This window comes from Eleutherodactylus coqui, chromosome 9 (genome assembly GCF_035609145.1).
Source record: "Eleutherodactylus coqui strain aEleCoq1 chromosome 9, aEleCoq1.hap1, whole genome shotgun sequence".
Lineage (NCBI taxonomy): Eukaryota > Metazoa > Chordata > Amphibia > Anura > Eleutherodactylidae > Eleutherodactylus > Eleutherodactylus coqui.
The window spans coordinates 120,588,677-120,612,224 of record NC_089845.1 but is presented as its reverse complement, the minus strand read 5'-3'; the positions used below and the strand labels follow the sequence as shown (position 1 = coordinate 120,612,224).

Here is a 23,548-nt window from a genome sequence, read left to right as displayed (position 1 = left end):
CTAAAATGTACCCATGATAGAGCCCTGCTCCACAGTATATTATAACTAATTCACATTCTAAATCATTAAACATAAAGTGCAGAGACAAGCGGCCTGTGGAGGGTTAAAGATGTAGTCACTGAAACAAGACTCCATTAAAAGGCAAATATCCCAGTGTTCAGCATTACATCAAATCATGTCTCTAAGCAAAGCAGAAAGTGACCACTGAAGCCAATATATTTATGAAAATGCTGAAATATGCAATAAACAGATTGAGAGGCAGCTCATTCTAGCGAAGAGTATTAAAAAAAAAAACCCTACAGATGGGTGTCAAAAATAGCCAAGTGTCAGATTCGCTCAAGTATTTCTCTTTTGGCACATGCTCACAGTCACAGCTGTGAATGTATTCTCTGTTTCCAAGTGCAAGCCTTGCTGGCATTCACTGCAAACATTTGAAAACACTAGTGCTTGCGTCTACTTTTAGAGGAAGGCAGTAATAATTTAAGCTTGTTTAACAAGGAATGTGGTATAAATACTGATGACAGACTCAATTGGAATCATTTATATTAATATCGCTATGTAATAAGGGGCATCTGGTTTATTTTTACACCAAAAATGCTACTGTTCAATGTGACAAATCATGCCTGCATCCAGAAAGCCCCAACAGAACAAGAATGATACATTGTTGCACATTGATACATTGTATAAAAAAAAGCATCTCCCAATGCCTAACAATAATAAACAGTTGTTACATCTCAAATCGATACATAAACAGAACATTCCAATAAGTGTAAAAACACACAAAAATGACAGAAGCTGCACTGTAGTAGGAATATAGAATGAAACCTCCAACCATAAAATCAATTGAGGTTTCTCCACCTTGTCACTGCTGCCGCCTTGTATAACCACACATGCCAACCCAGTATTGTGACCACAGATCAACCCTGAAGAGAAGACATTCTTCAAACAACTGCCAATACCTTCACACAAATGTGGCCGCAGCAAGCTGGCAGCCAGATAATGTTTCAAAACACCATCTGCGCCGTACACAGGCTGTGCAACCGAAAAGCAGAACGTCCTACCTAAATAAGAGCGAAGGAATCAAGCAGGCTGCACTCAAGACACATTCTTCCAGGGCCTCTAGCAAAGAAAGTGTTACACAGCCCACCTCGTCCCCTGACACACTCACCCTGGCCATGCGCTTTCCATCGGCCCTCTCCAAGCTAAGCCAGATGTGTTTGTACTGGCAACGTTTCTTAAATTGGGGACTGGACCCACATCCAAGATTAATATTTTCTTCTGCATATTTGAGAAGAAAAAAAAAATTCATAAAAAAAGCCCAAATCATTCCCAGCCTCACTGTATATATAACGAGCTCTGTGCCCAAATAAGAAGTGCTGTAATAATCCATTTATAGCCTGGGAGAGTGCAGCCAAATCAGCGAAGAAACGCTATTGCATATGCAATATGAACACTTAAACGAGCGCGAATAAGGAGTTTAGCATTAGATTAAAAAATATCTATATCCGCCATGCAACGTATATGTACGAATGCAGCCTTTAATACGTATAAGTGCGGATATATAGTACATAGCACTGTATTTTATGTCAAAGTGTCATATAATAACGAGGAACAAAAATCGGTAAAAAAGCGAAGCAATGCATGCCATATAAACATTAGACGCGTGCGAATAAAGAGTTTCGATGAAAAATATCTAGATGCATGATGCAAAGGATACATATGGACACAGCCTCTAAATACGTATATGCACATACTGTATGCTGTAAGTCTATACCGTTGCTGTATGGTGGCCAAGGCTGCACAAGCATCCAAGACTGAAGTGAAGGAGAGATCCTGACTTACCAGGCATCCTGCGAAGAGACAGCCCTTGGAAAGCAGCCTCTCTTGTTGTCTCTCAGGTCTAGAGGCTCCAGCTCTGGACTAGATGCCTGGCCATGCGGGCTGCTGGCTGCAGGCAGGATGATGCTAGACAGATGGAGAGCTGACACTCCGTATTGCACTTGGAGCAGAAATGTGAACGATGACAGGAGCACATGTGGCCTTGAACCCAGCCCTGTCTCTTCAGGCAGAACAATGACAGGGATGTGTGTGCAAATTAGCACAAGCCCAGGTCTCTCCTGCTGACTCGTCTCACTCTATCTAGCGACTCCGGCGGAGGACAGGACGGTCTGCCGCTTACAATTCGCTGATTATTATCACCGTCGTCATGCTCATTGATTTTACATACTGTAGTGCCATCATCTTCCGTAGGGTCGTACGGCATAAACCAAAAAAAAAAAAAAACAATTACGTACGTAACAGTGCGGTCCAGAAAAAAAAAATCAATTAACCCTTCACTTTATTATCCCTGACTTAACACAGGTCACAAAACCAGTTCCCAGATCCCCCTCCTTGCTTTCCAACCACCCCCTAAGTCCGTCACCCCCAGATACAATAACCTATAAACATGTCTTTGTCTGTTTGGGGAAAATGGCACAATAAACTGTTTTTTTAATGATTTTTTTTTCTCTTAATAGGCCAATTCATCCCACTGAACAAAAGTATCCGTTGCCTCGTCTTTGTTAGCCCTTGAAGTATGTGTAAAAACTCCGAAGAGGGGCACAGCGGTCCTACCCCCCCTTCCCCCCTCCCCCTGGGAACTGCGGATTGATAGTCTCCAAACATTTACAGCTTGTGCTATTTTACCTTTTCCATGCTGATCCATAGGAGATGAAAACAAAGTATCTCCTGCGAAGCCTTTTTCAAAGCTTAACAATCATGTCCTCCTGCTCGTGAATTTTGTACACCCTTAAATGTTTATCCTTCCAGTGAATAACGCAAAAACCTCTCTGGGTTCAGTGCACTCTTCCCTAATAAGCTTTAATGGACACCATGATACATAAAGCTGCAGGCTTTTGTTAGGCTGCTTTATGGAAGGCTGGCTATTTTCCTCTCAGCAGTGGCTCTTTAGTCCTTTGTATAAGATCCTTACCTCATAGGAGAAACATACGCCTGACAAGCCTGTCTTATGTAGCACGCTCAGGTTTCTACAGAAAAGCTGAGCCCCAGGAACATAACTGCTGCTTCAAACTCTCTCTTTGAACATAACCCTTCCTAAACCTCAGCAGTGTCTGTGAAGAACATCTTTGCAGCACATGAACGGCGCACGCCGCCTCTCTATAAAGTACCTGTGCCAGTGTATGTTTCAGTCAAGGAGAGATGGAGCAATTATTAGATTCCAGATCTTCAGGAAGTCCCTTCTGCATCATTCCAGCAAGGCTCAAGACACACAAGCTGTTCCTTAACTCTTGCATGCTCTTACACATCCATCTCCTCCTGAATAGTCATTTCCACGCTGCAGTGTATTAGCTGATGTCAATTTTCAACCCAAGCCTTCTATACAGTCAACTAATGAGATCTATGTGTTTAAACAGTGACACAATGTCCCCTCCTCCCTGACTGACTGTCTTCCTCCTCCGTCTAACGGAGGAACAGAAACATCTCCTCTTTGGCGAGATATACAAAAAAGGGGGGTGAGCGGATTTAGGCACTTTTAAAGGACCCATAAGTCATCCGCTTATAAATGTATAGAAAATACATGTCTGTGTAGTGATATGGAGATATGGGACATAATATAGTGATCGCAGAGAAGGTGAAGATTGCAAGGGGAGAGGAGATATCATTTTGCTGCACCTTTTACATTGGTGGAATTTTGCAACATTTTGCATTGAAATACGCAGCTTCATCTGCCGCTGCGAATTCTGCACCAAAACCTGTAAGTCTCGTTGCTGATTTTTAAGGCGGAATGGCTGGCAGAATGAAGCCGTTTTTCATTCTGCATCAAAATCCGCACAAGAACCGTGCAGGTTTTGGTGTAGAATTCATAGCGCCTTACGGTGCGCCAATGTGGAAGGTTGTTTTAGAGACCGTGCAGACAAATCGTAAATAAAAGCACAATCATAATGCCAAAAAAGGTTTAAATCAGTTAAAAACACAACGTGCATTGCTTTATATACATTTCTAAAAAGTACCATTGAGAAAAAGAACTTTTTGCACTTTCTTAGTGTTTAACCCACTGAACACCACTCTCATTCTACAGTACACTGTGATCATCCAGACTCCAGGCACCCAAGATTGACTCTTCGTCATAATTAAAAGCACAAAAAGAAACATTACCATGCCCGTAGCCGCTACAAAACCATCACACTGCTCCCCTTTTCCAAGCCAATGACAGCAAAACATCTACTGCATATTTCCCGGCCAACGAAAGTGCGACAGGAAATCCGGATGAACAAAAAAATAGCAAAATTGAGAAAAATAACTTTTTGCTATAGTGTTTAACCCACTATAGACCACATCCTTCTACATTAGGCCCCCAGCATTTTTTTCATCCATGTGTAGTCTGTTGAAAAAAAAACGACTAGATGCAAACAGCATACGGCCCCATATTACTCTATGGTACAAACACACTACTGAGTTTGTTCATGCTGACACGGACTGCGTGAAAAAAAAACTCGTCGCTTGCACTGTTCTGATCCGTTTTACAGACGAGACTTGCCCTTCCAAGTCAATGGGGAGAAGAAAAAAAACAGGGACAGCACGCAATGTCATTCTTGCTCTGTCCGTCTTTTTGTAAAGATGCAGAAAAAAAACGATTTTGTATTTGCTTCAGTTTTTTTAATTTTTTTTTGCAGATGTGAAAAACGCATGGTATGCAGAGAAAAAAAAACGGACGCACAGACCGAATATGGACCAAAAACGGATTCCATACAGAGTTGCACATGTACGTTTTTCGTGAGCGTAACGCGAAGGCTTTTCTTAATGCTAGCCTTAGTATGATGATCCAGACTCCAGGCACCCAAGATGAACACTGCCTCATAATTCAAAGCACAAAGAGAAATATTACCGTGCCCACATGCACCCAACCCCAGCTTCACCCCACTAAATGCCCCCCCGTTTTCCAAGTCAATGACAACAAAATATCGTACAGCCTATTTCCCAGCGCAACCGAAAATCCGGATGAACAAAAATTTGCACAGTGCCTTGACTTAAAATTCACCTCCCATAAGCTGCGTGATTATGCATCCTTTCCTTGCGTAAAAAGGCTTTTAAAGTCGTTATCTGACTGGAGTAATTGCCACTTTAAATTGATCCACGTCAACAGAAGCAGGATCCCTGGGGATTGTCACCTTGAAGCTGGTTCTGGAGAAGGGTTTGACAGGATGCCTGAGCATCTGAGACTACTTCAGTGTTTTTCTCCTCCAGCAGCCAGCTGCAAGCTCACTTTTTTTCCTCCCCGTCCTCATTATTTAATAGTTGCAGACTTCAACCTTTTTGGCAGCGCTCCCTGAATGCATATTCCTTGATAGGTGTTTTTTTTTTTTTAACACAGCTACAATAACACTTTGCATCATTTAAAAAATGTATTTATAGGCGTTAGAAGACGCAGATCATTTCCAAGATGGATGGAGATAAAACACAAGACACGCGGCGAGCAGGTCTATGGCTGTGTAAACGGAAGGTACCAAGAGACTTTTTGATATACATCTTAAAAGCATCCTAATGAACACATCTAGAACGATGGCGTCTTCCCAAGTCGAAGCGCTAAGTGATACACCGTAGAGTGGACAGATCTGTAGAACTTACCGGCATGGTCTAACGCACTATAAAAATGCATTGGAAGAGCAAGGAGGACAGCCGGGACCAGGAGTCAAGAAGGATCTAGTGTCTCTGCTTTGGTCCTTGGCTACGTTCTCCTACTTATAAGCTGCTCTGTTGTGATGCATGGAGAATTCATGACTTCACACAGTGGGTATTAAGTGAGCGCATTGTAAAGAAGCTGACACCTGATTGATCCTAATTGAAAGCAATACACCCGACCAAATACACTCCTACCACATCTGCTCTTTCCTGCCACCAGCTATTCACTAGGAGAGAATAGTCTGAGATATTCTAGCCCACCAAATAAAGGCGCTCTTCGAAGCAAGGCTGCATTAACAGAGGGGGGAAACTGGGCCAGAAAGGGTTCAAATGGCAAGTTTTACTCCGTGTTGGCTTTAACAAAGCTGAATAAGGTTTTTTTTTCTTCTTCTTGCCTTCCTATGTGCAAGACTTGATAAACTGAATGAAGAGGCGGCACTCCATGATCAGCCAAGAAGCATTGATGAATGGTCAATAGACCCTCGTCCTAGGGTGGGCTTCATGAGTTATTGACAAACCAGCTTGGATGGGCGGACTTGCTAATGTCCACATTCTCCCCCGTTTTAACTCTCAGACCAGTGGCTCCCAATTGAGACTTCCACATTAGAAAATGAGCACAAAAAGTACAACCATCGTAGGGCTTTCAGATTCAAATTTACTCAAGGTTTTCTGTAGTGTCCCCAATGTTCCAGCTAGCTGGAGGCTATTAGTGGTTTACTAAAGCGCCCCACTGACAGAGCAGACCCACGTAATGGGGAGCTGTATGGGGGGGACTGGCGCTGAAGGGTGAGCTGGCTTCATATCGGCAGAGAAAACAGTTGAACGCTATGGAATACATAACATGTATTGATCTACTGTGATATTAATACACAAAGTAATAGAATTGGTACCTGCTTTCTTTTTCTTCTTTCTGTAATGCGGATGGTCCCCGTGGCTTGCCAAGGTACTGATTTTTTTTAAACTACTGCTCTTCCCATGACATCGCCTAGCGATGACATGGAATCCGTGAGCTTTCTGCAATGTCAATTGTGGATAGGCCGCGGGTCGGACAGCTTCCAAATTGCAATTGGTTTCCGCTCGTGTGCAGGAAGAATCACTCTTGCGACGCAAGGTATTTGCGTCGGAATCCAGAGGCGGTCGCCCACTACGGATTCCGCAATTCAAATCCGCCTGTGTGCATTCGCCCTTACTCTACAGAAGACAACGACCCCAAACATCCCGCAAATGTCATTAGGAACTATCTCCAGTGTGAAGTAGAACAAGGAGTCCTGGAAGTGCTGATTTTAGCCCCCAGAGCCCTGATCTCAACATCATCCAGTCTGCCTAGGATTACATGAAGAGACAGAAGGATTTGAGCAAGCTACATCCACAGAAGATCTGTGCTTAGCTCTCCAAGATGTTTGGAACAACCTCCCTGCCGGGTTCCTTCAAAAACTGTGTGCAAGTGTACCTAGAAGAACTGATGCTGTTTTAAAGGTAAAGGGCGGTCACCAAAAAAATATGGATGCGATTTTCATTTTTCTTTGGTTCATTGACTTTGTATTATGTTAATTAACCAACAGGGGAAAAAAAAACAAAAAACTTTTGCCGCTTCTATTTTTGAAAGCATTCTTACGTTGCTGCATACTTTCCACGCCCGCCTAAAACTTTTGCACAGCACCGTCTATAATATAATGTAATAGACAGCACAACGCATAAGCGAAACGATCCGTCACAAAACGGTGACAACTACAGATGTCTTAACACTTCTTGCAGCTCGTGTAGATATATAATCCTCGATGCAAATATTTGAGCTCAGTAATACCCGCCATTCCTGTTTCCATATATATATTCACACAGAAGGAGGGGGGGTATATGGACTCGTAGCAAATATACCCATGCTCCAATCTTGCAGTGCTAGTAGTGTATACATTATTCTATCAGCTAAGTGAACAGGTGGCTTTGCATGGAATCCTGATGAATTGCAAACAGTCTATGAAATAAAGTGGGATTGTCTATTGAGTTCGGGGAGGCTGTATTAAGTGAACAGACTGTGCTGCATACAGACTGGTGTGTGCACTGTGTGATTCTTCCAGGCTAAATAGATGGCGGTATTTAAATTCGACTAAATTCATTGCACAAGCTCTCTTAACATTTTATTGAAAAGCCATTGTTTTAATGTCAGCCACTCTGGGTTGTGACTGATGGTGAGTTAGTTTTGTTAAAATGCGAGGGTGATTGCATATGCTTCAGTGAATCTTCCCTCCTCTCATCATCAGGGACAAAAACCTGCAGCTTTGCTATATGCAGGCTGCCATCTGGACAGCCTGCGCTGAGTACCCACCCCACACAACACTGCAGGCACCATTACAAGGCTCCGGCGCTGTGTTGAGCTATTCATGACATACCAATTTCACATTTTCTGCTTGTACGCTTGCAACAATAAATGCTAATCAGGAAAAGCCATGAATGGCGTTATTATTACTAAAACAATAAGCAAGGCCTCCAAATCTCATTCACATAAGTAACAGCCCTGACATGGCAGAACGCTGTTACGGCTAACCCTGTGTGAACTGCGTCCCATAGACATTGGAGATTTGCCGAAATTTGCGAAAGTGAATGCAAGGGAATAGCAGTTCTGGATGTGGTCATAGAGAAGGCTGCAGAAGCATGGAGGACAACATACAGTAGGAAATGAGGTTTAATCATAATTTACGACTTAGGTGAGGAATAAGGTCGAAACGTGGTGTTGTTTAGTTAAAGGAGTTTTCGAGACGGTTTCTACTAATGACTTGTCCTAGGGATAGGTCATCAATAGATTGATCTATTGGGGTTCCGGCTGATCCTGCAGCCCACTGTCAGTGCAGCGGAGCTGGGTGTTCACATTGGGGTCATACAGGAGTGATGCCTTTAATTGGTTGGAACAGAAGTGAAGTAGAAGCCGTCACTCGCACTGAAATCAATGAGTGAAGCCTTCTAGGACATGTCCGGTTTTGACCCCAATGTGGACGTCAGGCTCTGCTGGAATGACAGCAGGATGGAGGATCTGATGATCGGTAGGAATCCTAAGTGATGGGCCTCCACCAATCAATTATTGATGACCTATCCTGAAGATAGGTCATCTATAGTACAATTCCTGGAAACCCCTATAACTGGAAGCAAGCTGAGTTGTATGACCGTCCACACCTGTGTTGGATGCTGAAAGGGAATCGTTTGGCTTTATTAATATCAGCCATGTTGAAGTCTAACACTTTAATATTGTTTTATGTTGTCGCAGAAGGTGGGGGAGATGAGTGGAGGAGTAGGGGAGTCTCGCAAGAGCCCTGAAACTAGAAGGGAAGAGTAAACTATAGGACACATGTATGCGCCATCTTGGGCAGAGTCATTGCTGTAGTGAGGGTGTGAGAGCTGAGACTCCAAGCTCCCATCCATTCGTGGAAGAGGTGTCGAAGGAGGCGAAGTTGTGAAGGCTTACTTCGGGGAGCATACTGTCTCTGCTGTACTTTGCCTGTACTACTGAGAGTGCTCTGCCGCCGCTTGTCTCCGTCACATCACCAACATCCAGTGAGAAGGTATCATCCAGAAGGCTGATGTTGTCCAATGGTGAGAAACAGTTGACCGCACTTGTTTAAGTGAGAGTGACCCCAAAGTGATTCATTGCGCATCACATGATCTAGCCCCCAACATACCTGTGACAGGTGATAGTTCTACGCTTACCAAGCACTATAAAAAAATTCTATGGTACGTTGATGAGATGTATGTATCTGGGGAAGTGGTGAATGGCTTATCCGAATGACCACAACATCATCTTACACCTACCTAAAGGATATCCTTGATACTGGGTCAAGTAGTCCAAAGCTGCCCATACTTCTTCAATAGCCGTTGGCTGAATGCTCCTTTGGTTGACAAATCTTTCTCCCAATTCTCTCATTGCGCATGTATGCTCATTTTGGGCAAAAGTTCATATGTTTTATATTAGGACAGTGGCGGACATCTCCAGCGGGAACAAAGGGATCAAATGTTGAACTTTAATGTGCTTAATCCCTCTTTTCCCAACATCATCTATTGGGAGATGTCAAAAGGTCTCCATACAAGAGCTGCCAGTTACCAACACAATCGGACGGTTCGGAAACCTATAGCTTACTGTGTGTTGGGGGCCTTAACACACAACAATGGAAGGTATCAAAGACATTGACTAAAATTAGATAAAAACCAAAAATGTTGGTTTTGCTGTCACAAACAAAAGGTTCTACACCCCGAACATGAAGCCTCAAGTCATTGTCATTTAGCTCTGACCAGTGCAAAGATGAAATTGGACTATCGGTCATAGCGAACGGACTATTATCAGTATATCTAAATAGTTAGACTTTCCTTCATGTGTTGATAAGTGGTCATTTGCTGTCCTAGTCCTGCATCCTGGCCAATGCAGGGTAGCGTGTTGGTGCCTCCCTGGCACCCATCACACAGGGCATATACCCCTCCAGACCCCACTAGCCATAACAGCTATACAAAAGTGATAACATGTGCCTCTCAGCCACTGTATTCACCATGACTGTGGCTTTAACTATAAAACAGATCATTTCACCAGGGAGCCCGTCATCTGATGACTTAGAAGTGGATAATAAGACGTGACACATCTCCCCAATCCGGTGTGGAAAGAACTTTCTTCTTCCCTGCTTGCTTAGTAACATGCATTGTGTGGAGATAAAAGCCCGTTGGGGAGCGCGGGGGAACTTAATCCAATTTTCCGATTTGATTGATTTGAAGTTTCACGTTTAATTTTCGTTGTGCACTTGCGCTTCTCATGAATTTGTAACGTATTAACATGGAATGGTTCTGCTTTGCAAAATGATTCTTGTGAAAAAATATACATAAACCATAAAATCACCCAAAATGTACAAGTATTGTTCAGATAGCCAGAAGCATATCCTTATGTAAGAATGACCAGATCTTATGTGCACCGCGGGCCGATGTGCAGATACATGACCCGTTATTTTAATTGGAATGTATGGAATGTGATGACTTGTAATTGTGACATTTACTGGCAAGATCCACCAGGTGGCGTTAATGAGCAGAGATTGGAGTTGCCATCACACACAGCCAAAGTGATAGAATAAATCACCAAACTACAAAAGGATGGAAAGAAGGAGACAAGATGACAAAAATGACCCAGTTTAATAAATGACCTCACCTGTCCTCGCGTAAACACAAAGATTTGTCTACAAGCAGCCGAGACTGTTACCACTTACCAATTTCATCTGTGCAATTCAATTGTACCTAGAGTTGTGTGATCATAGCAAGTATTTAGTATAGTATTTAGATAGATAGATATTAGACAGACAGATATTAGATATTAGATAGATAGATAGATACCGTGTTTCCCCGAAAATAAGACAGTGTCTTATATTAATTTTTGTTCAAAAAGGTTTAACCTTTTTACATGTGTAGCTGCCTGGACACTATTTAAATTGACGTTTTTAATTAATTGTTAGCAGGGCTTAATTTTGGAGTAGGGCTTATATTTTAAGCATCCTCAAAAAGCCTGAAAAATCATTTTCCATCCTCAATAATTCTGGAAAATCATGCTATGTCTTATTTTCAGGGTATGTCTTATTTTATAGATAGATAGATATGAGATAGATAGATAAAAAAGATATGAGATAGATACATAGATATGAGATAGATAGATAAATAGATAGATATGAGAGAGATAGATAGATAGATAGATAGATAGATAGATAGATAGATAGATAGATAGATAGATAGATAGATAGATAGATAGATATAAGATAGATAGATAGAAAGATAGATATGAGATAGATAAAAAGATATGAGATAGATAGATAGATAGATAGATAGATAGATATGAGAGAGAGAGATAGATGGATAGATAGATAGATAGATAGATAGATAGATAGATAGATAGATATGAGATAGATAGATAGATAGATAGATAGATATGAGATAGATAGATAGATAGATAGATAGATAGATAGATAGATAGATAGATAGATAGATAGATAGAAAGAAAGAAAGAAAGATAGAGGGATAGATAGATAGATAGATAGATAGATAGATAGATAGATAGATATGAGATAGGTAGATATGAGATAGATATTTTTGCAAACCAGGTTTCCCCTTCTTAGCGCTCGCAGTCATCTTGCACTAGATAGGGTCTATATTAGGTAGACATAATTGGCATATGAGAAGCAATTAACATCCCCAGCAGGATGCATACACACAAGGTGGGCAATGAAATACACATAATGTGACTACTGCTGAAAAATCAGCCTCTTCCACCTCTGAACTGGTCACTATGCACCATCTCAGTAGTCAAAGGTCACAGATCAAATCCTAAAAACTGCAGTAACACTAACTGAATCTCTTAGATGAATACTACTGAATGATCTCTGCCTGCCATGAGGTTCAGCAGCAGCTGAGGCTGTTATGGTCTGCATACTATATCGGATGGTCAGACATCTAGCAGCACCTCAATATGCACCCATCTTTACTCCCCAGATTCACGGGCTGCACAGTCACTGGGCATATGCCAAGGTAGGAAGAAACACCGGTATCTGTCAACGCTGAGAGCAGCCGGCCAGTTCCTGACCCAGCCCTGCTGCACACAATGGGCTCTGTGAATGGAAGGAACCCAGGCAGTGCACAGATAGCCCGCTGTCACCGACCGGCAGGATGTGCGATCTGCAGCCCGAGATACAGGCCGTTCACACACCCTCTACTCAGATGGGATTAGAACAAGGAAGCGTGCATGGATCTGACCCCGGGGCCTCGGCTCCAATGTGCTGCCTAGCCATTCCTGCAAGAATAGCCCTCCCCGACTACCCCATCCTGGCCGGCCGCTGGAAACACATGCTGAGAGCGCCTTCTGCCCTTCCATTTGCGAGCGATTGGTATCATTTGGGTGGATTTTTCTTTCAGCCACCTAAGATGAAAAAACCTTAAATGTATATATATGTATATATGTATATATATATATACACACACACATTCACGCCCTCCTCTGCAGACAGGTGTGCAGAAAATGCTGCAATGTAAGAAAGCAGAAGGCATCTGATTGGTTCCAGAATTATTCTGCAGCAAGACAACGACCCGCGGCGGGATTTCCCGCAGAAATTCCGCCCGTGGAAGCTGCCATAGGATTGCGTTAGAAAGCGCAATCCTAGGCAGACGGCCGCGATTTGTCTGTGCGAAATCACTGGCAGAAAACAAATCGCGGCGTGCTTTATTTCTGTGCAGGACTCGCAGAGCCCCACACATAAATGTCACTCCCTGGCAACCAGTACATCAAATGAATGATGGGTGAATGGTATTACACCCATTCATTTCAATGAAAACTTTGCTTGCAATACCAAGCTAGGCCACTGCAGTGGAAATGGAGCTGTCTGCAGAAATCAGCTCTGTGCACAAGCGCATCGGTCCAGAGAAAAGTTGATCGGCAGGGATTCCTGGCGAAAGACACCAGCCGATCTACTACTGATGAGCTATCTTGAGAATATGCCATTAGTAGTTTCCAAGGGGAGAACCACTTTAATTCAGAAGATGAAGGGTTAAATCCAAGACCCAATAAAATAAGATCTTGCACCAATGATGGCAGTTGTAATTGGCCACATTGGTCTTCACCCAACTTTCTTAGAAACAATAGAAGACTCCTTACACCAAGTCTACAAGGGTCAGTCCAACTAGGGTCCACCTATTCACACTAAACCCCAAATCAAGGACTCTCTTATGCACATTGGCCATCGAGTATTCTTGATGCAGGCTTCAACTGTAGACAGGATCAGTTCTAAATACTAAGTCTACATTATAAAAGACATATAACTTGCAAGGGTATTTATACACCGTATATAAGGATAGACTTATAAATGCATGTCGTTATATATGGATACAGGTGGCACATACATGTACATATGTAGCAAATGTCAACTTGACATTTTATGTATTTTGATAATTCAGTTTACAGCATTGTATGACACTGTAGTCATCATGATGCGCCGGTAATGTTAATGATTGCTACATCTGTGCATGCTTATATAACACATAGATACAGTATATATAGAGGCTATAGTTGACAAATGTACAAGATTTTGAAAAAAAAAACCTCCTCTATTTGCAGTCAGCAGGCGTATTTGATTCGCACTGTCAGAAAGGGGTTAAACACATCCCCTCAGGGTCTACATGTAGAAGTCAGCAGTATGTAGATCGCTGTACATTTCCAATCAGTGGGGGTGGGGGTGCAGTGTGGCGTGATGGTTATATGAAATGGATTTAGTGTAGGGCAAACATATGGCTGTAGATTATCAGAGACAGTCTTGTTTATGAGCTGTAATTCCCTCCAGAGCCCCGTGCTGTTTCAGTGCTATAATGAAAGATGTGCAGGGCAGTCTGGTCCTGGACTTGTCACATACACAGCGTCCTACTGAGCCTGGGACGGATACAGACCTTAAAAAGTAATGACCTCTGACTGCACCACAGCTCTGCACCCCTAGAGTTACCCCTGCTTATAACTAGAAGGGGATTTGTCATCAAGAAATGACTTATTGTTTCAATCAAGTTTTTATGTTAAACATAGTTTTTGTTCTTTGTGGGTTTTTTTTTTTATGTCACAATGTAATATATATATATATATGTATTTTTTTTATTTTTTTTTTAAATCCTGAAATCCTGCAGTTTTCACACTGACCACTAAGAATAGTCTGACACTTCCTGTTCTGAAATGCCTTATGGTCTTAATCACGTTTTTGGTTTAACAGTTTTCTAAATTATTGCAGATTTTTTTAAATTTTCCATATATAATTTAAAAAATGCTGAAATCTTGCAATGTTCACTCTGACCACTAAAGGCTCATTTACACGGGACGAATGTCGGGCAAACGATGCCCGACACTTGCCCCCACATATACTCGCTCCCATGCTGTCACACAGGAGTGAGTAGCGCTGGCTCTCCAACAGAGTGGCCAGCAGGCGGCCGGGGCGGCTGGAGGAGATTTCACTCCTTGCTCTCCCCCTCACTCTCCATTTACTGTAAGCAGTACTGAACGGCTGCTGTTTGCACTGAACGATCATTGTTCATCGTTTAGGCTGCCTAAAATCCTGAACGATTATTGTTCAGTGTAAACAGCAGCCGTTCAGTACTGAACAGCCGCTGTGTTGAGTCAAGGAAAGAAATCTCCTCCAGCCACCCTGCTGAGCGAGCCAATGATACTCGTTTCTGTGCAGCAGCACGGGAATGAGTACATGTAGGGACGAGCTTCGGGCATTGTTTGCCCGACATTCGTCCCGTGTAAATGGGCCTTAAGCCTAATAGCAATCTGACACTTCCAATTATGTTAAAAAAAACATTTCAGTAGTTCTCTCATTATAATCACAGGCAGGATTACAATGAAAAGTAACATCTATAAACAGATAACACAGGATCCACCATTCATAATGGCCACAGCTCACCTCCTCCCTCTTCCTGCAAAGATCACTGAGCATGCCCACAATATTTTCCTATAAAAATCAATAATTCCCCTCCTGCTTATTGTGTCTATGGTCAATAAGGCTGTGGCACAAAACAGGAAGTGTCAGACTATTATTAGACTTTAGCAGTCGGAGTGATAACTGCAAGATATTAATTTTTTTTTAAATATCCATATGGCATGGAACCTTGAAAAAAATACCCCCAAAAATGTCTAAATGGAATTTTTCACCATGTTTTTGCAGCCCTGACTGATTATAGGGGATTTGATGGGGCGTGGATGGCCCTATCCCTCCAGGTAAGCCCTACGCATGTTTTTTGCAAAAGTGCTGGGGCGACATAAAAAGCTGAAAAGCCACACATTTTTGCGCTAGTAGCACTTGTTCAAAACTTTGCAACCTTTTTTACATTCTAATTCCGGCATAGAGGCTTTTATGAATTGCGCCCACTGTGAGTCGTTTATTAAAGCGTCTACAGTATAAAATGGTGCAAATACTTCCAAAAATATGTTGCCATTCATTTTTAAATGTAAAAACTATAGACCAAAACTTTACAGCAGTGCAGGAAAGTGTGCTAATGCAAGCGATCAAGACATTCTTCATACACCGTCGCACTGCTGAGACATTTTCTAAGGGGGACTTGTTATTTGTACAGCGCCAACTTATTCCGCAGCACTTTCAGGTAATTTATTTATTACCCCTACCAAGCTGGGTACTCATTTTACCGACCTCAGAAGGATGGAAGGCTGAGTCAACGTTGAGCCGGCTACCTGAACCAATCAGGGATTGAACCTGCAACCTTCAGGTCATGAGCGAGAGCTTGGGGGTGCATACTGCTGCCTTTAGGCTTCGCGTCCATGGGCAATGATCCGCTTGTGATAAATTGCCTGCGGATCATGCTGTGAAGAGCTTTCCATAGCCTAACTATGGAAAGCGCAGCCTGACGTCCATGATTCTCCGCTTGCGGAATTAAAATCGCGGCTTGCTGTTATTTGCCACGGTGAGCCTATCTATTAGATGGGGTCATTGCGGAGACCTGTCAGTGCTCCTACCTCCCTCGCAGCAGAATATCGCTAGCAGGGATATTCCGCCTCGGCCGTGGACAGGCGGTCAAACACTTTGCGCCACATGAGGCTTACGGAAATAAGATGATGTCCAGAAGAGATTTCCTTTTCTAGTTGGCCCCATTGTGTAATTTTCGTACGGCTTTAACCCTTTCCAATCCACTGTCTGACCTCTGAAGACATTATGATTTAGGGCTGTACAGCTCCGTTGTTGGTAGACATCCGTCGGGGTTCTCTTACTGTATATTGCCAGCCTCTCTGCTGTCGGAGCCTATCCAACGTGTCACCTCATGCAGTACTGGCTTTAGCCAGCATATAGCGCCGTTGTATAACAGCAGAGAAAGAGTAAGCCCCCTAGGAAAACCAGGATACAAATTGGATTGGAAAGGGTTAATTCACTTGTGGTTTGCATCTAGTAGTGGGCTGTAAAATAACAGTACTATGAAAGCTATAGGGAATGTGTAATTATCATTACTAGTTTCTATCGCTTGTCGTTTAAGACTTACAAGGCCTCCAACACATCTATCTTTTTTGTTACACAAGCATTGTATGAAGAGATGAATAGAGAATTGTTACATTATTAATAACTAAAAGGAACAGCTCGTATTATCTTTATTTGTGTTTTACGGTATTTTCCTATAAGCGATAGGTTTTGTGCTTATCGCAGACCCTGAATAATACATTCACTCCCATAATAACAATACCTCAGTGCACAGTAATAAGACTTTGCAGCGTGAACCTGTTCAAAGTTCATGGTAAGTGCCTGTAATTCAATAACATCTTTCAGTAGGACACAGAATAGTAAGCAGATATGGGCCCTAATATATGTATAAGCTTGGGTACTGTTCTTCAGAGATGACCCCACAGTGACCACCAAGTCAACATAGTTGTTCTCAGAGATTGATGATGGTTATACGGATCGGGAGTCTATTTTTTATGAGCTTGCTTGACCGAAACATCAAATGTAGGGTTATGGTTCGGGCAACTAAAAATGCCTCTGGGTATATCCAGCTTCATACAATGACCAATTATCTTGATGACCAACTTGGAGGACACCACCATCGGAGATGTTGCCCGTGGAGTTGAGAGTTAGCCACAAAGTGTTTTCCCTTCAGTAGCATGAGGATTGCTTCAAAAAAGGAAATTGGGGAGACAAACATTGAGCAACATGGCCTTAGGTTAGGTTCGCCCTAACACCCATCCTCATAGACTGCGTAATGTAAGAAAGAGCAAATAATGAAGAGATCAGACCTCCAGTTTAAGGAAAAATGGGAAACATTGGCCTTCTCCATACTGCGATGGGGATGTTGTACTGTGAATGGGAAATAGGTGTAAGCCGTATTTCGATTTTGCCCGGAAGGACAATTCTCTTATGTCTAAAGACTAAAGACCCCCATAGACATTAGTGGAAAGCCATCCAGCATGGTTTTGGTGTTGCGTCTATGTACTGAGGTTGGCTTGTGCTGGATTTATCTTGTTAGCCCGGTCTGGTGCTGTATTTATGGTATGAGCTAAGTTCTGTGTCTGGGTTTATGTTATACGTTATGCTCTGGTGCTGTATTTGGCCTTATTTCCACAGGCGAGTTGGATTCCCCATGTGGGTGCCTAAAGTCTAATCTGACCCTGCCCACGGCCGAGGACTTCACTGCGGATGTGGGCAGAAGCACCGGCTGGTGCACTGCCGCACATCCGCAACAAAGTTTTTTTTTTTCTAAATCTCCTGCTTTCCCACAGAATCCGTGGCTCGTCTGCAATTCAATTGTGGATTGGCCGCGGATCGGATAGCTTCCATTGTTTTCAATGGAAGCCATTCATGCAGGATCCACTGTCAGATGGAGCACGCTGCGATTTTTTTTTCCAGACCAAAAGGTCAGCAAATCAAATCCGCATGCATCATTTCACTTGCAGATGCCTATATAGCCCTATTGCCGGCTTGATTTGCAGATCTTTCATACGGGTCATCCGCACAGATTCTGCAAATCAGATCCGCCTGTAGACATTGGGCCTTTATGTGCCCAGTTTGGTTCTAACACAGTATTTATTCACTGAGCTGTTCTGGTGTGGGTATTCTGCTTGATTCTAGTATGGTATTCATGTTTTAGTTATGGTGCTGTATTTATATCATACGTTTGGGTCTGGTGCTGTATTGTAGTGCCGAGCTTGGTTCTTGTGTTGTATTTATGTTATGAGCTTGGTTCTGCTGCTGTATTTATTTATATTATGACTAGAGATGAGCGAGCACGCTCGGATAAGGCAGTTACTCGAGTGAGCATCGCTCTTCTCGAATAACTGCATTCTCATCCGAGCAGGTCTCTCTCTCTGTCTCCCCACCACTACCCCCCACCACCCCCTGCTGACCCCCACTGTCCCCCCCGAACCTGCTTGGACGACAATGCAGTTACTTGAGAAGAGCGATGCTCGCTCGAGTAACTGTCTTATCTGAGCGAGCTTGCTCATCTCTAATTATGACCTTTCTGGTGCTGTATGTATGATAAGAGCTTGATTCTGGTGCTGTATTTATGATATGAGCTTGGCTCTGCTGCTGTATTTATCCACTGAACTGTTCTGCTGTGGGTATACTGCTATCTTGCTGCTTTCTGCACAAGCAGAATACAGGCAGACTGCCTATCAGGACAATATGTATATTGTCTTTTTCTTACGATGGGGGGTATAAAAAAAAATATTCCATACAGGATGCCATGTAACGTAAGAGCGGCACAGAGGACTAACCGTATTATTTACTGTTTTCTATGTACCCTTCCATTTCCATCTCACAATGCTACATTATATCTCCAGGTTAATCAGAAATAGCAAGAATAGCAATTGGATGGGTGGGGGGATGGGGGGGGGGGGGGGACAATACTCGCTTACAAGCCCATCATAAAATAAAGACTAATTCCAGCAGGGCGCCTTCCCATCTACAACAACAATACACAAGAGATTACTCAGCCCTACCTGAATACACGTGTGTATATATATATATATACGGGCTGAACTGTCACCTTAGCGTCCTGCATCGCTATTATTCGCAGAAAATGGTTTGTGAATTGTAAATTGGCTAATAGTTTGTACTTGTATTCATTTTCAATTTAATTTCACCCTAATCTTTCACTGTAGTACAAAAAAAAAATCCATTCCTTTACATCTCGGAGATCATTGAGTATAATATGGTCGCGAACAGGCAGCAACCGACGGCGAGAAGAAAAAAAACACAAAGCAATCCTGCTTGTCTGTGTTCAACACAAAGGACATTAAATGAAAACAACTGGCAAACAGCCAAATTCCTATAGAGGCAAAGAGATTCAAATAAATTGATTTCACGCATCATACTGACCTGGGATCAGCCAGCACAGCTACATTATTCTCAGACCTCTGTGTGGGGCAGAGCCCATTAATGCTGCCCGAGACCACTACTCCAAAAAGAGATAAATCACATGGGCTCCTTCAATGGAGACATTTGCATGAGGAAATATAGACTTTCCTGGAACTTGAAAAGCCCAATTCTAGGAGGGCAAGATGCTTTTTGTGTCTTGATCACTGCACAAGGATATGCAAAGATGCCCGATGCATCTTACAAGGAAATCCCATGTAGGGCTTAGTGAACCAAAATAAAGATGCCCGCAATAAGGGCAGAAATAAAGCGAAATGTTTGGGGACGGTGATACTGATGTAGCAGAGCCGAGTTTATGATGAGAGCGTTTGAGCATTTTAATTAACTGCTATTATAATTATTTCTTGTAGCCGTTTATAAAAGCAGCGGAGCCTCAGTTTAAATGCACAAGTGAAGCATAGATACACATTGTCTGTACATAAACCCTTTGATATGTAAAGCGCTATGGTATATGTTGGCACTATTAATGTGTCTATGTATATCCATCTATCTATCTATCTATCTATCTATCTATCTATCTATCTATCTCATATCTATCTATCTATCTATCTATATATATATATCTTTATATATACACACACATATATAGTGCCAACATATACCACAAAGCTTTACATATCAAAGGTTTCATGTACAGACGAAATCAGATCTTACATATAATATTAAACTGATAAACAGTAGATAGAACCCAAGAGGTACAAGTGTTTGTTCTGTACAATGGCCCAGTCATCTTTTATAGACATAGCGTTGTATACATACAGCTGTATGAGCAGCTCACCAACCGGTATCTGTGTATGTACATGCAAGAAGTGCATTAGGGTGTATGAGGTTTGGAGAATGCTGTTAAATGAAGGGGTCGGGTTCTGAAGGGGAATTTAGAAGATGGGTAGATGGAGAAGAATTAAATTAGGGAATGTGATAGGAGTCCCTCAAGAGATGTGTTTTAAGGGCACGCTTAAAACTGTGGGTGTTGAAAATTAATTAGATTGTCTGAGGTAGCGCAATCCGAAGAACTGGTGCAGCTCAGGAAAAGTCTTGCGGATGGGAGCAGGAGGTTTGAATTATGGAGGAACTCAGTGCTTTTACATGTGACAACTGTTGGGTATTTAAAGAGAAAGTATATGACCTATGGAGTCCAGGGATGCAATTATAGTTACCTTCCTCGTTGTTCCTCCGTCTGAGTGCTGAAAGCTGTGCACTAAATGCATTTAGGGGCAAGATGCATTCTGAAATTAGAATGGGCCGTCTACTTAGCAGCACCACTCAATGTGTTGAGCTATAGTGCTCAGTGCCCACACCAGGGAAATGATGGGGAAGGTAAGTTAAAAAAAACTACAGGTCACCTATCTTCAGCTCATAAGCTTAGTTTATAGGGCTAAAAGTAGGTAACGCATTCCTTTTAAGCACCTGACAGACATCTCAACAAATATTACTCCTATGCTCTCACACAGGGGCGATAGTTGTTCAGTGAATGGAGGCAGAGTGTGCCAGAGATCTCTTCTAGCTGCCCACCTTCATTCACAATGAAGAGGCAGTTTATCATAGATGAATGACTGCCTGTTTACACTGAGTGAGAAGTCGCTCGCTATCAACTAATGAGCAATTTGTCACTCAGCACATCCTGCTTTTACACAGGACACCTTTTGGTCAAAATTGCTTGTTTAAGTGATTTTTCAGCAGATAGTCAGCCCACATAAAAGTATCTTAGCGGAGCGAAGCGCGGAGATATAGTGGCAGACAGAGAGGAGGGAAGAGATCTAGTAGCTCTATAGTTCTAGCCATAATGCATCGATGGTCAAAGTACACAGCGAACTGCCCTACAAATTCTTGGCAATCCAATGATATGATGGGACTCGTGTATATATAAATATATTTTTAGTGGAAAATGTTGCATTTCAGTATTTAAAGCCAGTTTGTATTTTCTGTCACTCTGACACTTCCAACATACTTGTAGGTCATCATATCCATTATACGTTAAGTAACATTTTTAGTATATGATATGCGGCTATGATATTTCCTCACGTATCGAGATCCAGGCCACATTTTTAATGCTGTGTTCTAAAATATTTTTTTTACTTTGAACAACTCATTTGTCTTATACGGATTCCTGATCAAATAACTGAACAGGGAGTTCTGCTCCTGAGAACCTCAAGACCGGCTGTTATCACCAGGAGAACTAGATATGGAGTGAGTGTTCATGCATCTCCCAAATAAAGAAGTGTCCATGTCATTTTCTGAAGGCCAGAAGATACTCAAGCACTGATTCATCCTGGCCAGAAGAAAGAAACCAAGTCGGGGACTTCCTTTCTAATTAGGGTAATAAGCCCTATTGGGGCATTTGGAAAGAGGCTGGTGGGTGGCAAGGGATACCCAAAACTACACCACTACTACACATGGCCCTAAACCCAAGCAATACAATATTGGTACAACTGCTTGCCTGTGTTTGCATACTATGGCCAAAGCAAAGACATGATTGTGTATGTTGTATTGCAAATATTAGGTGCTATTTCCCATTTTACGTTCATTTAATGTGTTTGATTCAGCACTTTTGAACAGATATCTATGTGTTATATTTTTTTACTCGCTCTGCTTCCATGCTTCATTGACCCTGACAGCCAACATTCAGGGACTCAGTCCTTGCCTACCTGAATACTGGTAGGAAAGATCAAGGAGACAACAACAAAAGCAAGTGGAAAATGAGAGATAATAAATGTGATAAAAGAGAAAAAATACAATAAAACAAAAGAGAGTAAATGTCTGTTCCTGACAAGGACCAAAACAGTCAGTCTGGACATGGTTATCTTTTCTTTCTGGAGAAGACTCTGATTTTGGCTTTTATTCCCGGTCATGTTACAAGGCTTGCCAAAGCAAAGTCAGACATTGACTTACAGGAATGCTGCCTCCTAATAGGTGGCGTTGTAAAGGCATTCTTCCCATTTACATAAATTTCCCAGGAGAGCATTGCATGACCTTTTAAGTCTCTTCATGCCCACTAGGCGGTCTCCACAAGGAGAAACTGTACCCGTCCTGGCCAACTTCTATAGAATTATATATGGCAATCAATATGATTGTCATTATTACAGGTCCCACACAAGTTTTTACCTTCCTAGAATACATATTGGCTAATCTGCCTAGATAAAGAGTGACGTATCGCCCAACTCCATATCCTAAGGTGGCCATATTGAATATCACCCAAATTTTAAAGGAACCGCTTTAACTAAAAAACTGCCGAATAAAATCTTAAAACTTTACATAAAAGGAGAACTCAACTTATATTTACAATCGTTATTATTACTTTAGTAGAAAATGCTCTTAAATCCCCATTTCGGTTAATAGTGGCAACAAGCCATGCTATTGCAATAAATCCACTATGCTGGATACAGAACTGTATCTATTACAAATCATTTCCACTCCATTAAAGGTTAAGTTTTATGTAGATGTATAAAACATACTCATTGTCATAAAAGAAGGAATTTGAGTGACATAACTCTCTCCATACCAGGTATGGGCCGTGTCATACGAGCTCTGGGTTGTATTTCACATCAGCTCGAAATAAGGCTTTACTCTCAATACATGTAGTCACCAAGTATACTTTGTCCAGACATTTTCTTTAATTCCGGGATCTTAATTCCAGCTCACTGGAGGTCTTAGTTTATTGGAAAATCTTGGAAGAGCAGCGTTGACCCCTGAATTCTTATAACACCATGCCTACATTTATCTGCAACATCTACTTACTAGAGTGTTTCCCAACCTTTTTCGGCTCATGGCACACCTTGTCAAAAAAGTTTTATCTTGTGGCGCCCGTGTGTAAAAAAAACATGCATCTCTGTCTCTCTTTCCTCTTCCCACAGCCCCCTTAGGAACACCCCTATATGTGAACCCAATCTTAGACAGGCCACATTTAAGTCATACGATCTGCAATATGAATTGGTGCTAATTTTATGGTGTAAGTCTGTTTG

The 23,548-nt window shown here is 42.2% G+C and overlaps 1 protein-coding gene across 6 annotated transcripts in view; it reads right to left on the bottom strand.

Annotated features, from left to right (window-relative positions):
• The window catches only part of RUNX1T1 (RUNX1 partner transcriptional co-repressor 1), a 146,644-nt gene that overhangs the window by 100,331 nt on the left and 22,765 nt on the right, over positions 1-23,548 (bottom strand). Inside the window, exon 1 of one of the 6 annotated variants that reach the window (XM_066578422.1) lies at positions 3,168-3,301. The exons of 4 other annotated variants lie outside the window; for them this stretch is intronic. Coding sequence is in view for 1 of the 2 variants with exons in the window: in XM_066578421.1 (XP_066434518.1) it covers positions 1,843-1,849 (7 nt within the window). In the remaining variant the exon portion in view is untranslated. Of the gene's footprint in view, positions 1-1,842; positions 1,972-3,167; positions 3,302-23,548 lie in introns of those variants that run through there. One more of the 6 variants, XM_066578421.1, reaches the window with a different exon arrangement.